Source organism: Blennius ocellaris (assembly GCF_963422515.1).
Source record: "Blennius ocellaris genome assembly, chromosome: 19".
NCBI lineage: Eukaryota > Metazoa > Chordata > Actinopteri > Blenniiformes > Blenniidae > Blennius > Blennius ocellaris.
This window is the reverse complement of record NC_137668.1, coordinates 18,146,058-18,163,660: the sequence shown is the minus strand read 5'-3', so window position 1 is coordinate 18,163,660 and position 17,603 is coordinate 18,146,058. Positions and strand designations below refer to the sequence as shown.

Below are 17,603 nucleotides of genomic sequence, written 5' to 3'. Positions count from 1 at the left end.
TTAGAGTCGCTCCCACTAATCCGCAGCGCTCCCAACAAAAAAAAAAAAAAAAAACGTTGGAAGTGGGTCTTTCAGGGTCTCGGGGGGGCCAGGTACCTTGACGAGCTTGGTGAGGGTCTCGCAGATGAAGATGAGGGAGATGAGGAAGGAGAAGATCTCCTGGGTGAAGCGGGAGACAAAGCGCACCAGGAAGCTGCCCTCAAACGCCACCGTCAGGATCACGATGACGATGAGCCAGAACCCGATCCAGACGCGCCCCGTCAGGTACTCCATTTCGTTGGCCTTGCAGAACTGTGAGGGCGGACGGAGGTCAAAAGGTTCACATTAAGGTTTTTTTTTTTTTAGACGATTTCACTTTTTGTTTTTCATCATTCTTCACCAAAAATGAACACGGTCTCAGATCCAGGTTTAAAAACATATAAGCCACATGTTGTTTTCGAAAGAGTGTCTATTCACTTACACTATAAAAGGCTTCTTCAAACACCAGCAGGGGTCCAGAGAAACCCACGACCAGCAGCGGTTGAGCGCCGAGCAGGCAGAAGATGACGCCCTGCACCGCCGTGGACACGATCAGCTCCGAAACACCGATCAGACCTTCCGTCTTCTCGCCTACAGACGCAGTCGATTAACACCGAACGACGATTACCCGCCGTTGGTGGATTCAAGACGCTTGAGCCGCGGGCGGCTCCCGCACACACTCACCCAGCAGGCCTCCAAACGTAATGGCGGGCGAGAGCGCGGCGAAGTAGATGAAGATAACGGCCGCCATGCACTGGCTGTTCAGCGCGTCCTTGAAATCGCTGAGGTACTTCGGGTATCGGCGCTGCACGTCTCGTATCAGTCCGCCGAAGGGGCGGCCGGTTCGCTCCAGCGGGTCGTCCGACTTCTTCAAAGGCGGGAGGGCCTCTGGTGGACGGAGGGCGGCGCCGGTCAGCCATCGCAGTGACCCAACGTTCAAAGTAAGGGAAAATGTTTACCTTTTTCCTCGAAGCTCTTGGGCTCCTTGGCCAGCAGCTTGACCCCCTGCTCCTCTCTCTTACGCAGCATCTCCCTCTGGAAGCGGGCGACGGAGCGCAGCAGCTCGTCGCCCGCCATCTCCGAGGGCGGCAGCACGATGCTGCAGTCCAGGAAGCTGTTGATGGCGTTCAGCAGGTCCTGCCTGTCGTCTGCCAGGTAGGCCGCCTCGTGGAATTGCTGGATGCGAAATCAGAGAAAAGCGCATTCAACCGATGATGCTGGGAAGTCAACTACACATAATATGATGCAATTCTAAGTTTTTATCAGTTCGCTCTTTTGCTCACCTGTTTAAAAGAAACAATTAGATTTATGTCACTTTCATCTGTATTTTGGTCATAAACTGGCTGATATATTGATATAAAGGCAATACAAAGTAATATTGTAAAGATCTTTATGAGAAAATTCTGAAGATGGCAAAATATATTGATTTTGGTCGGATTTAAAAATTTGGTTTGGCTTAAAACACACATTTGCATCATTACTCCATACAAACCACGCACACACATCTTTCACACAACGTCACAATTGTGTCAAAAAACAACCATTGAAAGTGAAAATGATCCCGTGCATTTAAAAACATTTGTTTTTACGTACAGTATATACGATCTGATGCGGCTGCGATGATCTGATTATTCAAACAAAAGGACAATAAAGACAAAAAAGCTGTTGGCGGCTCTCACCTTGTCCGACATGAGAGTGGAGATGGAGCGTCCTATCTGGTGGTAGTCCATGCTTGTAGTTGGTGGTCCGAGCAAGACGAAGAGGAACCGGACTGGCACCGGGACCTCCAGGACGGACTCCAGCTCCACCGCCTCCTGGAGACGCACAAACGCCATGGTGGGCTGCTCCAGGAAATCCACGCAACCTGGAGGAAGAGGAAGAGGGAGTGGAAGATAAGAGCGGATAAGCTGGTGGTTGTGTGTTGACGGCAGATGCGTGTGGATTCGGTGTTTTCCACAAGTTGCTCACCAACAAGAACCACGGTGGCTTCAGCGTTTTCCGGGATCTTCTCCAGCAGTTTGAGCTCGTGTTTGGACTTGGACCGGTGCATGCCGAGCCCGAGGGTCGGCTCTTTCTGCTGGAAGCACCGAACGACGTGGCGTGAGCGAAACGGAGAGTCGAAACCGTGTTTTTGGAGAGACTTTCGGACGCAGGCTTTACCTGGAGGTCATTCTTCTCCATGTCGATGCGGGTGTCTGCGTCCCCCGCCGTGAGGACGGTGCCCATGAGCGGGTCGGTCACCGACGGCTCGGGCTGATGGGCGTGGTTGGCGTTGTTGTGGTGTGGGATCAGGCTCCCGAGGCTGGCGGCGGAGATGTTCCTGGGGAAATGGCTAGTGTGCTCCTTCTCATCGCTCGGGTGACTAGGGGAGGTAGGGTGAGGCAGAGAGAGCGTGAGCAGGAGGAAGAGAGGCAGCGACCAAGCATGAAGCCATCTAACAGCAGGAAGTGATGGAGGAAAAGGACTTTTAACGGCTTCTACCAATAAAACCAAATCTGACTGTCATGAGTCTGATTCCAACTTAACCGGGATGAGAGATTTAATTACTTTAAACAATCAAACCAAAAAAATCCTCATGGACAATGTATTGTTTGTTTATTTTTTCACTTTAATCTATTGATTTTTCTCTTCTTTTTTTAACACAAATAGAGAAAAAAAGAAAATGTAGTTGAGGTTAACTTAATCGAGACAGAAGTAGGATATATTAAAAACAAAACAAAACAAACAAAAGTTAGTAAAGAAAAGGAAATAAAAAAAAGAAAAGAATAAAAGGGGAGTATCCCGTTGGGAGCTTCACTGTTTTTTCAGTTCTTTTGCTCAGTTTGTATTGACTATCATCATGTGTGTATTGACTGTTTTAGACTCTCCCAGCCCCAGGGTGAATAGATAGTCGTCGTCGTCCATTCGCTGGGCGAACAAACAGTACGTACAGTTATAGTAACATACTGTAATCTGGTCTCTCTTGTTGTAATCGGTAGCAAAATTATTGGAAGAAGGCTTTACAAACTCCTGAAATGATTCAGCATCATGTTTACAGTGGATGGATGGATGGATGCTCCCGTCACCTGTGCTTCAGCAGCAGGGCTCTCAGGACATTGGCTCGGTCCTCAGCTTTGATCTGGTCGGAGATGATCATCTTCTCCACCACCTGGTGGGCGATGCCCGGGAGGGTTTTCTGATCCAGGTCCAGCAGCACCGCGCCTACAAGCACGCACAAAATTAGTTCAGTCTTTTTTAATTAAGCCCGAGCAGCGCCACTTGCGCAGACGTTCGCTGTCCCCCTTTACCGTGAGAGATGGTCTTTCGGAGCTCCAGCAGGCTGCGGAACGACAGCGACGCCACGTGAGGTTTGCCCCAGCGGTCCGTCTCCTCCTCCACGTCCTCCTCGAACTTGATCCAGCGAGCCGTCTCCTTCCACTGCAGCTCCTGGTTCTTGTCCATGGTCAGCTCGTTTAGCTCCACAAACACCTGGAGACAAGCCCCGCAAGCGGGTGGGGGTGAGATCGAAGGTTCCGACGGTAACCCGCATGCACATTCGGCGGGCGCCAAACAATTTGGGATGAGTAAAGCACCGCGATCCAACCAAACTTGATTTAGTAACTTAGTGAAGTGTTGGCTTACCTGCGCGTAAACAAACTTCATGTTTACCAGAAGAGCAAGGGCGGTATCACAACTCAATCTACACATAATCGTTAAAAGGGAACTTTCATCTCCCGTATCTTGTGGAACTTTGGGAAAGTGTTTATGAGTTAGTGTGGTAATTGTGGAAAAACTCCAGCCTCTGTTATTATTTATTATTGAGAACATAGATTACCAACTTTAGTAATTTATTCATTAAATTTTAGGTTAAAAAAATACAATATACTGCATATTTAACCCTCAATCTTTGTTTTGCTTTCATAAGTTTTGAATAACAATTATTCTGGTTCAAAACATAATATAATAGTGTTGTTAGCACAAATAACAATATATTAAAAACAAAAACTGTTATAAAGTAGGTTTTCATAACAATACATATATAAACAAATGTGACAAAGAATAATTCATCAAATACTTATGGACGTTTTAGAAGAGAAACATCAACGGACATTTTTGAAACCAGCCACTTCAAACTTTTTCATCCAGTATCTGTCACAAGGAGATTAATTGAACACCATGCTGGTCAGTCAAGGTCCAAGTTGCCGACAAAGGCGACGCGAAAACAAGCGGGTAAACGTCCTCGCCCGCCGTCTGCGGCGTCGTGCCCGTGAAAAAAAACCACGCTCACACAGGTCAAACCTGACTCCGGCTGGTCGCCCAGCCTCACCTTCTGGTACGGCGCTAGCCGACCCGAGTCCATATCCATCAGGAGACCGTCCGGCCGCGAGGCGGAGCGGTACAGAACCACCGGTAACGGCTGCAGGAGCGGAGACGGCGCAGAGGAGGACTCAGAGACCAGTGACAGTGGCACAGAGGATGGGAACCCTCACACATACCCACAGGTGACTCGCCCACATCCACACACACACATACACACACACAGCTGACAGGGACCTGTTGTTTACCAGGACTGCCGGGGACTCGGAGCTGCGTATCAGAATGTGTATGTGTGCGAATAAAACAAAGCTCCCCCCTTCTCTCTGAATCTCCCAGAGTTGGGTTACCTCGCCTCCCCTCTTTTTTCCTATCCGTGTGTGAAAGGAAAGAAGTCCTTCATTCATTTTTAATCGTCTCCTTTCCTCCCCGGCCCAGCCACAATAGAGACGGGGCAGGGCTGAATTCAAGAGGAAATAAGGGGGAATTATCTTGAATTTGCCAAAAGATTTATGGGTAGACAGGAGAAAGAAACAAAACAGAAAAAGAACAAAAAAAATCACTTGGGACTGTAAATAAAAACATAAGATATAATTTTCTAATAATATAAATGACTGATTTATCGATTAAAGTTACATAAAATATTTAGGACACTGTGATTTCCAAAAAACTCCCTTGCAAAGATGTAGTTAGAGTGAAAACAGCAATTATTATAATTTCAACTATATTCATTGTTTGAATAAGGATTTGAAAAAGTTATTTTTCATTGTTGTATTCTAAAGCAATAATTACCTTATAGGTTGCACTTTTAAATAACTTGGGTAATGCTGAACCAATTCATTAGTAGTGAAAATTCTAATTAATTCTCGTTTGTACTCCCAATAATACAATAATTTTAGTGCTCACTCTAATTTATATTACTATTTATATTACTTTCCTACCTTTTAAGCCCAGGAAGTGGTGAGGCTGACATAAAGACAACTACCATCAAACTACGGCGGGAACCATCGTCCCGCTGCTCCACACAAGGTGATGGTAGTCCGCAGCAGCGTGTCTCACCTCGTGTGGGGTCCGGTCCTGCTTCCGAGAGCGAGTGGTGGGCTCCTTGTGGTCCTTTCCAGTGTGAACCACCTGTCCCTTGGTGCTCTTCCTAACCAGGTGCCTGCGCATGCCGGGGACATCTTCAAACCGGTGACCTGGGGAGGGAAAGTAGGAAAACACGTTCAGCGAAGATGATATGTGGGCAAAAAATAAATAAATAAGAAAGAAATCTTCTTCGTAAAATATGTAATTCCACAGTTTTGAGTTGTGCTGTAGCAGTAAAGTGACTTTGACCTTTCACACAGAGTTCAAATCCCAGCCTGTCACAGGCCTCGATGCCTTTTGTTTTGTTTGTACGGTCCCACAGCAGAGTGGCGTTACCGAAGCTGGCAGAACACCAGGCACCGAAAAGGATGTGGAGAAAGATACCCGATGGCACAGACTCAACGCAGCGAGTGGATGCTGCAGATCAAGGATCAGCGAGATCTGTTGGCCCGGCGACAACGTCCAACTGCTCCACAAACCAAACGACTCCCAATCTCACAGAACAAAAGCGTAAAAGCAAGACGATTCCTGAAGTCCCTTACCGTCACCAGAGCTGGCAAATGTTACGTAACAAACTGTGACGCTTCTGAAGTTCTTCATCGAGGTTTCGGCCTCTTATCTGAAAACGCAGCAGTCCATGCGATCGACTCCCTTGTGCGCTCCCACTTCATGACCACGACTTCCAGTTTATATTGAGAGCGGCCGCTGGCGGCGTGCTCCATGACGTCTGACGGCAGTCTGAGGCAGACCTGGGGGTGGCAAGAAGCCCGACTGGCTTTTTGAAAGGAAGAGGCGGGTTTGTGATGAACATGCCTGTGTGACCCCCCCCCCTCCCGCTCACCACTTAAAACCAAGCGCACGACTTTTTCTTTTTTGACAAATTGGAAAAAAGTTGCAAACTCTTGACCGCCGCCCGACCCCGCCGGGGCCGGAACCATCAGAATGCATCAGCGAGCCGAGGTGTTGTTTCCCCCGGGTCGAACAAAAGGGGAGGCAGAGTGATCTAATAATTCCTATTGTTGAGTGGCAGCCAGATATAGAGACACTTTCCCAGGACGATTTACCGTGTAATTGGTGGCGTGTCTGATCGTGGGGGCTTTTAATGACGGAGTATCTGGGAAATAACAAGCCCACACGTCCACCCTCAGCTTCTGTATTCAGCCTATCGGGTCTCCTTAATTCCTCCAGTCTCACTCGTCTGATGATTAAAAGCTGGAAACTGACGTGCAGGTTTAACAATTAGCCACCATGTTGGCTCGGGCCGGAGTCCAGGGGCCTCAGCTGACAGCGGGAACGGCTAATTTAATAACGCGGGCCTGTCTGCCACGCTGTCTGATAAGCTGCCGCTCTCGGCCGAGGGGTCAGCTCCCTGACGTAAATCACTTTGGCCCACGCTGGGTTGTGGGGTCCAGGGACGTCACAGGACGGGTGGGGGGGCTCACTGCAGCAAGGCTGGTGCGCCACAAGGCCCCCCCGACCACTGGCCGCTGAGTCTGTGGAGGAATCTGAGGCTCCGCGACGCCAAGACGATTACAGTTGCTGTCCATTCGCACGAAATCGCCAACAAAGTCATTTAAAAAGTAAAGAGGAAGCAAAATCATGCTGGGGACGCGACAGACAAAAACATTTTCTTGCCAAACCGTTCAAACTCTTATACTGATATAACTTTTCAGAATAGCAAAAGTGAAAGATTTCTGTAGTGAGGAGGATACTGCACCGGAGCAATAACGCTACGATTTATAACCCGGTGAGAGACGCCGGGATTATAAGGACTTTGTTTGTCGACATTTCTTTCGACGCATCCTTCCAGCTCGTCTCGACTCACTCTTGATGCCGTCCAGGTCGGCGGAGGCCAGCGTCTGGGCCTCGCTCTCGTCGGTGGGGATGCGCTGGTACTTGGCCTGCTCGGCGCCCGTCATGTTGCCGGTGCGTCGGCGCTCCTGCAGGTCGTAGCTGCGGCTGGAGACGCGGGCGAGGGGCGGGTGTTCCGGCGAGGCCGCTGCCTGGAGGGGGTCGGACGGGGCCGGTTTACTGGAGAGAGACCGAGAGACGAGATTAAAGCGCGGCGCGGAAAAAACAAAAAGGGGTAAAACTTGTCTTTCGAGAGTTGACTGAACATTTTATGCTTTAACCTTAAACACTGATCTTCTCCCGTTTTCATTTTATGGTTAACTTCAGCCAGATGTTTTCTCCTTTACTTGTCACATAAGTAACATATCAACACTTCATTTAGCCATGAATCATATATTAAAGTCCGCCGCCACTCCCTATTACTCTAATACATGACAAATATTGCCAAAAATAAAATTACTTACCGTTAGTTCTCTGCAATATTTCAATACTGCTTATCTTTTCACTGCAACTTGACTCAACTATCTTCCTCTCTTAAAAAGACGCCCCGTACAAACAAATCTCAAGATTCTCTTGCACTCCGCTCCACTGGAAACAAGCTACGCAGCTTCATCCCAGCTCAGAAGGAAAAGCTCATCAAGTGGAAAATGGAAATGTCATAGGTGGAGCCAGAGGCTGCCGAGGTGTGTTTTGTCGTCTATAGCGACAGGTGATATACGGGCCTCTGAGGAGAGGATTACTCTGGTCCGGCAGATTGGGCCCAGCAGGCCCACTGGATGCCTGAGACATGGTAACGTACGGCGTGTACTTCACTGTCCAATCAGGTAGTGACCCGAGCAGTCCAGCCCAAACAAGACCACTGTGAGAACATCTCGGCAACATGGCAAAAACATGCTTTGTGCAATCGTCACAGCAGGTAAAGCATGATTATGCATGGAGAAAAAAAAAAGAAAAGAAAACTGCACTCACTCTGTGGAACTGGAATCCTCGGTGTCGGCCCCCGAAGCAGAGTGTGGAACGATGTGCAGCTCTCGGGCCGAGTGTGGGCTTTCTTTATCATGTTTACTAGCATGGTCTTCATCTGAAACGAAGAACTGCAGACGGGATACAGAGTGAGGGGGGTGTGTGTACTTGGTCTAGAACAGAGAAAATGACAATTCTGTGGAAAAATTAAACCCAAAGAGTCACATGCACATGAATACACAGAAACCCGGATACAACTGCGGTAGAAAGTAATAGGATGAGGAAACCGTGAATTCCTGGTGGCTCGTGTGCACGGCTTTTACATCACAGACTCCATTTATACAAGCACAATCAGTAAATATTACCTGAAAAGTTTGATGTGGCTTTTATGGTTATTCATGTGCAGAAGTGTTCTAGCAGATGAGCTGTAAAACTCATCTGCTAAATCTAAAATACAAAAGTTAATTCTAAAATAAAAAATTAACCCGTCAGTTTGGTATTCTTATTTTAGTTGCTTCTGCCCGGGTACAATCTGCTTTCCTTTTCTTTGGGATCATAAAATCAGCCAAACACGAAACCCACTGATGAATGATTAAGACTCTACTGAAATATTCATAGAGGAAAATATGGTAATGCCACAACAGTAAGTGAGCAGGCTGGCCCGTCGCATCCATCCTCATCACATGAATCCTTTGTTAATCACAGGTATAGAATGAAGTGTAAAGTAAATGTAAAAATCTAATATCAACCTCCACATCTTTGACTCTTTCTGACTCAGAAGGAGCAGAATGGGCTTCCGCCCCCTCGTCCTCCTCTTCCTCTTCGTCTTCGCCCTCTTCAATGGGCCCACTGCAGGGAGCAGGGGCGCTCTTGTGATCTTTGTCCTTCTTCTTTTTCTTGCTGCCCTTCTTCCTGCGTCCTTCGGAGGGCAGCTTGGACAGAGGCCGGTGGATGTGGTGAGAGGAGTGGCGGTGGTCTGTCGGCGAAGACGGAAAACGTGAATCAACGCTGCAGTGAAATCGGCACCAGCCGTGGCTGCGACGCTTTCGTTGCGCTTACACTCGATGTCCTCCTCGTGGTAGATGTGGTGCTGCTCGTCGGGTACCGCAGCGGCGGGGCTGAGGATCTGCTGGAAGCGCTGGACACCCAAAGCTTTGTTCAGGTCCCCATCATCTTCCTCCTCTGGGCGTGGAGCCCCGTGTAGCGATGGAGGAGCGGGAGCATCGGGCTACAGCAACAAACGCCAGAAGGGGAGATCGATAAATTAAAACACCATAAAACAAATACCAATGCAAATAGACACGGAAAAAAAAAACTATGAATATACTGTAAAAACTGCAATAAATCAACATGTATGTCTATCATGGTCCTGATAAGACTCAGCTCAGATGAGAAGTAAACTAATAACTGAAGTTGTTTTGTTACTTTCAAATTTCATGTAATGTAAAGGTCAAAGTTTTTAAATAGTCCCATTTGATAAAACCTAAAAGAAGACCGACAGACACTTAAAACTTCAGTGAATAGTTTCTGTGTGCAATGAAATTTACATGAAATGTACCACTATCAGTCAGATGATCAATTCTGTTGATTGTCCAGACAACTGCTGCAGAAATGTTTGTGGTACTTTATGGAGTATTATGGAGTATTTCATGAGACGATTAAATGAGACTACAGTGATCCCGCCGGGGAGGTTCCCTCATACAACAATGAACAAAAATAGCAGCGATAGCTAAGCTATAAGTGAGATTAACAATACAAATGCAAAACTATGATTGTCTGGTTGACGTGTTTCACTTAACCCAGCACTAGAGGGCGTAGTGGGCCATGAATACCTCACAGTCCAGCCATCATATGAAGAGCCAGCCCACACCTTCACCCTTCCAATACAAGTTTCAAATTGGAAACAATAGCCATGTGCTTTGATCAGGTCCACGTTTTGCACGCTGTGGTGTGACGGGGATCACATGTGTGAGAAAAGATCTGTTTTCAGGCCGCGGGACGCCGCGGCCTGCTGTGCGCTGCTCCGCCTGCGAGATGTTGTGATAAGGATTGGGATGCAGTGGAGCAGCAGGAGGGTCGACTCCGGCTAATGGGACAGGAAAGTAGAAATGTTGCAGAGGCTACTGCACAGGTCCTGCGGTGGAAACGCTCCCTGGGGCCAGAAGTCATCCGATGCCCTGATAAACGTTTCTCAGGACGCTTGACACGTCAGTCACAGATTAAACCCTCTGGTCTGTACTGCAGGGAGCAACAGGACGCATGTGAAGGATAAGCGATGGCTCCTCTATACCTGCTGCTCCATCTTATTTTTGTTTTCAGTATTTCCAGACTGTGGTCTGGAGATCACTATGGAAGCAAACAAATACATCCTCACCCATCCATTTCTGCAAATACATTATAGTGAATGTAAAAGAGTTCGCAATATGAGCTCCACCACAACCTCGCTTTATTGTCTTTCATGTGAAGAAAGGATCCGTATGAATAAAGCTACAAAACATTTTTGTCTTATGACACGAAAATAAAGTTTACGGAGCTTCTCCATCTACCTAATCTAAACCATTTTGACCGAGTTGAACCTGATTTTTCACATCACAAGCTTGAAACAGAGGACAGTTCACCTTTTTATCACAAGACAAACACAAGCGACACAATCGCCATGTAAACACGCGCCACTATTTTAAAGTCAGCGCCAGTTAACCTGACAAGCTTGGACCGTTGGGTGGAAGATGGGAGTTTATCTGCATGCACAGGACAGCATGCAGACCTCTACATTCAAATCGATTGTTTCCATCCAATTAACATTGCCATCGTTGCAGGCGTTTTCACAGCTTGTCGCGAGGCGCTCAAAGACACGGTGCCTGCGTGACGCCCAAGACGAGCTTGTGACCACGTCGGGCTCAACAAATCCATCGAGACTAGAAAACACGAGCAGGAAACTGGCAGGTTCGCCACGCATTCACGACGCTCGCAGCTCAGCAGATGGGTCATAAATACAAAGGCATGTGCACAAAAGTGCGAAAAGCTGATTCCCATAAGCCATAAAACGGCCCCGTGTGTCCCTGTGACCTGTTTTCGGCATGCCACACAGAGGTGACAGAAACAGAAAGCCCCGCAATGAACTGTGGACCAGCTGAGGCCGTTTAGGCACACATTCAATATTGACCCAAGGTTCAATTCCTCATACAGCAATTTTTTTTTTTGCTGACAAGAGGCTTAAAAGAGGCGTGAACAAACTCTACATCCACCCGAGACCTCCAGAACAAATCGAAAGGCAGGTTCAGCACTTGGGATCAATAGTAATCATTCCTGGAATAGCGGCGAGGGAGTCTGTGGTTGTGCTCTTACATAAGTAAACCGACCAACTCCTAACTATAAATGCTCACAATAACTGGTCAATATCCATGCATAAAAATGCAAAAACGCGTTAAATTGCAGATAGACTTCATCATGCACCGCACCACCTCGTCGTCGACAAAATCAATTGAATGTCTCTTCCCCCCCCAAAAAAAACGTGGAGGACAGTGCATCCTGTGCGGACGACAGAAAGTCCCTCAGCGCCGATACATGATCTGGCAGTTTATTTTTACAGAGCCCTCATTCATATCATGGTTTCACAGTGAATCCCGAGAGGTGGGAGAGATGTGCGAGGGATTCTCGAAGAGGTGAGAGAATTTTCCACAACCAGCACCGTGTGCGAAAACAAGCCACAGAGAGAAGGGCCTCGCAAAAATAAAACAGCCGACGCGACAATAAAGAAAACTTAACTGAGCTTTATCAAAAGCTCCGTTTTAGAGGATCGCGGCCGTGTGAGCAGTGGAGCTCGAACCCTCCACGCCTCTGTTAAGAGGTATCCTTCTACTCATTGCTTTATCAAAGCCTCTTGATGCCGTAATCAGCCAAACCTGCCACCTTCACTAATCTGTCCATTGTGCCAGGACAGAATAAACAACACTCTCATTCGAGCTGGGAGGACAAACGCAGCCTGAAAGGAGGAACTGTTTGAACAGCCAGGGACAAAAGCCCCCACACCGACATTCATCCCCATATTTTAACTCTGCTACATGGAGCATAAATATTGACCAAGGTGCTTCGAGTCAACGTGCCTTGAAAGGCAATGTGAGACTAAACGTCTGATTCTGTTCTAAAGACGCCTTTGTGAAGGCTAAAGGACGTATTAAGTAACAGACTGAAATAAAAAACCACAGGTGACCTGAATACATATTTGAGGTAGATTTTTTTTTACTTTTTGATTCATGAGGAAAAACTCCTAAATTGCTAAAGTGAAGAAACTCAAATGACAAGAGCTTTTGTTTGGAAGTCTTTGTACAAGATTTCATCGTCTTCATTTGGAAAAAAGAATTACTGTGAAGCATAAATCCAGTTATGCTAACGTCTCGTTTTATTAAGTAGGGTGCTTATTTCATGACCACTAATCTTTCAAAATGGCAATAAAAATGTTGATTTATTGTCGACAATAGAGCATCAACTTCAGTAGAAGCTAATCTGAAGCTCTCTGAAGATCCAAACATTGCAACAAAAAAAAAAAAGGTTTGGGAACCTGAAAAATTTAGACTTAAAGATTTTAACTTTTACTAAATTATCAATTTCTCATCACACTCTGATCGCAGCTCAATGTGGGTGGTGGCAGGTTACACTCGCAATCCAAACTTACAGACACAAGTTAACTGCCAGTTAAAAGTCCCCAGTTTTGCCGTCCTTTTAACATTACAATATTGTTGTTTCATCGGTTTATTTTCAGCTCGTCTGTCCTTTAAGCGTCGTGAACTTCTTTAATTAAGCAATAAAAATACCATCCAAGTTCGGTTGAACCGACAGACTGGCGGCAGTGGTAGAACAGTAACGAGCGATGTTCTTGGAAACCAACTGAAAACCTCCTCCATGTTTTCTATCTGGCACGGAACGAGGGCAATCTTTAAAGTAACGGGGTCAAGTTTTAAAAAGTAGCGCTCATGAGCTGTGCGTGCATAGTGGGACGGACACTCAACAGTTTGTATGTGTGTATGTGTGTGTGTGTGTGTGTGTGTGTGTGTGTGTGTGGAGGCTGCAGGAGATTATCTGTGTCGTGAGGTAGTCTCAAATCCCACACGGTCAGCACTTGGAGGGAAAAGAGGGGGATAGGCTGCGGATTTCCATGACTCTGCAAGGAAATCCCGGCGTACACTGTGCTCAGAGTTTCTCAGTATTCTGTTGAACACGCTGAAGTTGTAACCCACTTTTCAACTCGGCCAACAGTGAATCCTGTATTATGCAAGCACAGGTTTTCAAAAGCTTCTCAATGCAACTTTAATTAAACTGTCACGGTTTCAACTGTTGAACTGTGCCCAAATAACTTTAGTAAAATAAAGCGTTCCCTTTTGTGGGGGGTTTTTTTTCTGGCCTTATCAGTTTTATTTGATTATTTTATATTAAAATGGCTGTTTGGGATAGATAGCATCTGGTGCTTAAGCTGAAGGTGTCAAACTAATAAATTCAGTGCATGATGAAAGGTGGGGGTTTTTATGTGGTGGTGGGTAGATTCACAGGAAGAATGAGGTAAGAAAGATTAAAAAAAAAAAAAAAAAAAGGTGATAGGAGCGGGTGTGGACGACGCAGTGCTGCTCCTTGGATGTGTAATCGTTTACTATCACAAACTGTCTTACTGACTGTCTCAGTCACCGAGAGCAATTTCAAAGGTCACAATTGCAGCGAAGACTGACACATGATGACAACATAGTACGAGAGCAAAGTGTGCTCCAAGGTAGCAGATCTTAAACCTGCAGTGCCAAGAACCCCCGCCCCCCAAGAGGTTACCTGCCCCAAAGTTTTTTTGTTTTTTAATTTAATATTTTGCAATGTTAACTCTTGCAAAGCAACAATCTCTTGTTTTTAGAAGAATTAAGCTCCAATCGCTTGTGTTGTATTAGTTGTATTAGTTGCAACAGGAGACTTGGTGATATGAGGATTTTATATCAATCAGAGGTGGGTAAGAAGTTGTAAGCTCATTGTTTCAGTTTTTATGCTAAGCTAACTGGCTGCATGCCAACCAGTAACACTTTTGATTGTTTTTTTTTTACAAGAAACTGGAATTTTATATCAAAAGTGAATAAAAAGCCAATTACGTTAACCAAACACATGAGCAGACGCTTCCGTGAGCCTTGGTTCGAACCAGGTCTGTGTGAGATGACTTCATCCTGGCATCTGTTCCATACAGCATTAGCAACAAGCAGTCAAAGCCCAAGGAGCCTGGAGTCAAATTACCAGCTCGAATTGCAGCAAGTCATTTGGTAGAGAACCATGAAAAGGGGAGGCTTTCTGGAGTTGGCCAGTTTAAAAGAAAGACTTTTGGACAGGTTGGTTTGAGCAGCTAAAGCCTATTCCAGACAAGAGGCTTTGTAAAGGGGCAATTAACAAGAAGTAAAAAAAAAAAAAAGCCAAATCTCTAAGCATAACAATAGTAAGTCCTATTGGTAAAAGAAAACGAAAAACTTTATGCTTCAATGGTTTGAAAACACTGGTCTCTCTAGATTTTTGCACCAGATGTTTGCTCTGCCTTTAAGCTGGCTTTATTAGGTTTATTAGTAATTAATGCATTATTATTTTGCAATAGACCATAACCTCTCAGATTTCTGTGTGGGGGAGAAGCAAAAGAAAAACTGTCAGCTTCACACCATGAGTGGCAACTTGTGTCTCTTCATACGCTTCCAAAGCTCTAATCTGCGATGTTTAAGATTAGAGGTTTATCACTTTACGTAATATGCAGAAAGGTCTCGTCGAAAGAAACCTTCCATAACTCACCTGCCGGCATTAGAAGGGTGACTGTGTGTGACTCGCGTTGCATTGAGCCAACATTAGGAAGTAATAATTACCCCGAGCTCGCCGACGTTTCGGAGAAGAAAACAAATCATTGAGCTGCTGACAGAGAAAAAGTGCATCTGAAAGGTACAGGAGCGAGACTGAACATTAACTCGCTCCAGAGATCGTGTTGAAGTTAAATATACATTGAGGACTGAAGGCATAGAAATCAAACGTTTATGATCCCCGGGGGGGAAATGATCAAAGTAGACATCGGGCGCGTTAAACAAAGAAGAAATCATTGTTTTGGACTCACATGCTACCTTGACTTTCGATGTTCAACAAACTCACCATAAGTGAATACAGATAGTCCATAAAACAGTATAAGCAGCATAAAATCTAACAAGATAGCTATGTTTGCCTGTCCAGTATCAAAACGTTAAAAGCTTGAAGCGCCGGCCACTTTTATGGAAGACAAGCCCTTTCTCATTTCGGTTCGCCCCCGTCACATGACCAGAGGCAGGAAGAAGACATTAGTCGAACGTTAGTTTCACAATGTTGGCCCTTAAAATCCAAACAGAATTATGTGCGCTCTCGCTGACCACACACGCACACATTGTTAAAAAGATAATAATTAACTCGGTGGAGTTGGAGCCACGAGGACAGCCAATAACTGCAGAGGCTCTCGCTGAAGCACAAACACTTTTATCTTTAGTGAGCTCCTTGATGGCCGGGCTACCTGCTGGAAACGCTTATTATAGTCAAGACAGATTCCCATTTGGTTTTACAGAAGCTTACCGTCTTGCCAACGACACACAGCTGTGAAGACGGGGAAAAAAAAAAAAAAATCGAAATATCAAAGTGTGAAAAGTTTTGACTTTTTAAAACAAGTCAATTCTGTGCGGTAATTGAAATGAAGATGATCTACATCATGACGAAATATTTCCAAAGAGATTGATGCTTGGCCCGGACCTTTTTAGGTGCCGTGGAATCCCGTCCCTCCGAATACTTTGAACTTAAACCCCCTGCCAGCTAATTCAGAGCATGTAAACAACACTAAAGTTATTTACATGTGAAAAGAAAGTCTCCCCCCGCTCCGGTTTCATGCAGGTAATTGAAGCGGGTTGTCAGCACTGTAGCAGCGTTGTGCAACCTTTCAGAGGAAGCTGCTGACTAAAAAAAAAATGCTAAGTAAGGGAAAGGGGGCATTTCCTAGATCTGTGTTGCTGTGAGGAGCAGTTTGGTGGATTAAGACTATGAGATTAAGAGCCGTTTGAATGGTCCTAATTACTCTGTCAGGGATTTCACAACAAGAAAACCTCGTCAGAAATCTGCCATAAATAGCCTCCACAGGTTCTCAGGGAGTGAAAGCATCTGTTTTTATTTACTTCCATTGTGCTAAATGTGTTTTCCACCTAAGTAAGCCGTGGGCTTTTTAAGCAATATGAGTTGCCCCTCAGGGTTTTAACTCAACTGAAGCAGTGTGAGCGCTGCAGGGATAGATGGGTAAATCGGTTAATAAAGACACAATCCGGATGATTCCCGGGTATTTAATTGAAAATATTAATTCCTAGAAGTCACTGCCCATCTCAAAATCTAGCAAAATGAGAGGATTCAGGAGTGGATTGCTTCTTTAGGCCAATAATACTTTGTGCTGGACCACCTTAAGAGTACTACTTTCTTTTTTTGGGGGGGGGGGCTTTGCCAGTAATGCTTTGCAATTGGCTTTTTCCATTATGTGACAATATGAATTTATTGTTTCTAGCAGTGGCCCGCCGTCTAACGTACAGAAAAAAGGAAGGAAACCCTTTCATTTGTGGAACTGTTCACATTCTCCAGGAGTCTAATAAGCAGCTCTCTGTGCAGATCCGTAAGTCTTCCGAGTTATTCTGAACATTTCTACTGCTGTATGTTTAAAAGGCAACTGGTCACAACTACATCTGAACGCCCACAGCAATGGAACGACCCGCGCCGTCCAAAATATACACACCGCAGTGCCGGAGAGGCGGGAGGAAGCTGATGCAGCATAAATCCTGCACAGAGGGAATGCGAAGTGAAACAAGTGTTGAGCTGCAGCTTCAAACATGAAGCCTCATCACAGTTGAGCAGTTAGCAGCTTCCTCGTACTTTCGGAGGGACGTCATTTACAAACGCCTCATTGAGGTTAGAGCGACAGCTGAACTTCCTTCGTTTTGCACATCATGACAGGACAGAACTGCGGCATCCGTGGTTCAGATTTAAAACAGACTCTAATTGAACTGCACAGGAGTTGCATTACTACGACATGAAAACCTTTTTTTTTTTTTTTTTTTAAGCACAATGAGCGATGTTGTTTGGCGTGCACCAAGGTCCGGGGGGCAGCATTTACAAACACCACAAATTAACCACTGGGGTCGTGGGTCAAAGGATGGCTACGCAATAAACAGTTCACCCATTGGTTATAATCTCGTCGATGTTTTCGAAACCCCGAGACGCACTACGGCAGTGACAGGCGGATCATTCCTATTACATGGAACATTAATATGATTTACCACCAGGAGCACCGACTCCCGTCTCGTGCGCTTTATCATGCGGTTGACGATTCCGGAAGCCCGACCCGA

The 17,603-nt window shown here is 45.8% G+C and overlaps 1 protein-coding gene across 5 annotated transcripts in view; it reads right to left on the bottom strand.

Annotated features, from left to right (window-relative positions):
• The window catches only part of slc4a2b (solute carrier family 4 member 2b), a 29,882-nt gene that overhangs the window by 3,148 nt on the left and 9,131 nt on the right, over positions 1–17,603 (bottom strand). For 2 of the 5 annotated variants that reach the window (XM_080515190.1, XM_080515191.1), the window contains exons 4-18: positions 9,271–9,439; positions 8,961–9,187; positions 8,218–8,342; positions 7,223–7,428; positions 5,371–5,507; positions 4,325–4,414; positions 3,306–3,486; positions 3,084–3,219; positions 2,179–2,380; positions 1,987–2,095; positions 1,698–1,882; positions 978–1,194; positions 703–906; positions 461–609; positions 97–291 (exon numbers count right to left, since the gene is read on the bottom strand). In XM_080515190.1, coding sequence (XP_080371316.1) covers positions 97–291; positions 461–609; positions 703–906; positions 978–1,194; positions 1,698–1,882; positions 1,987–2,095; positions 2,179–2,380; positions 3,084–3,219; positions 3,306–3,486; positions 4,325–4,414; positions 5,371–5,507; positions 7,223–7,428; positions 8,218–8,342; positions 8,961–9,187; positions 9,271–9,439 — 2,532 coding nt within the window. The remainder of the gene's footprint in view (positions 1–96; positions 292–460; positions 610–702; positions 907–977; positions 1,195–1,697; positions 1,883–1,986; positions 2,096–2,178; positions 2,381–3,083; positions 3,220–3,305; positions 3,487–4,324; positions 4,415–5,370; positions 5,508–7,222; positions 7,429–8,217; positions 8,343–8,960; positions 9,188–9,270; positions 9,440–17,603) is intronic. The other 3 variants (XM_080515192.1, XM_080515193.1, XM_080515194.1) reach the window with 3 other exon arrangements.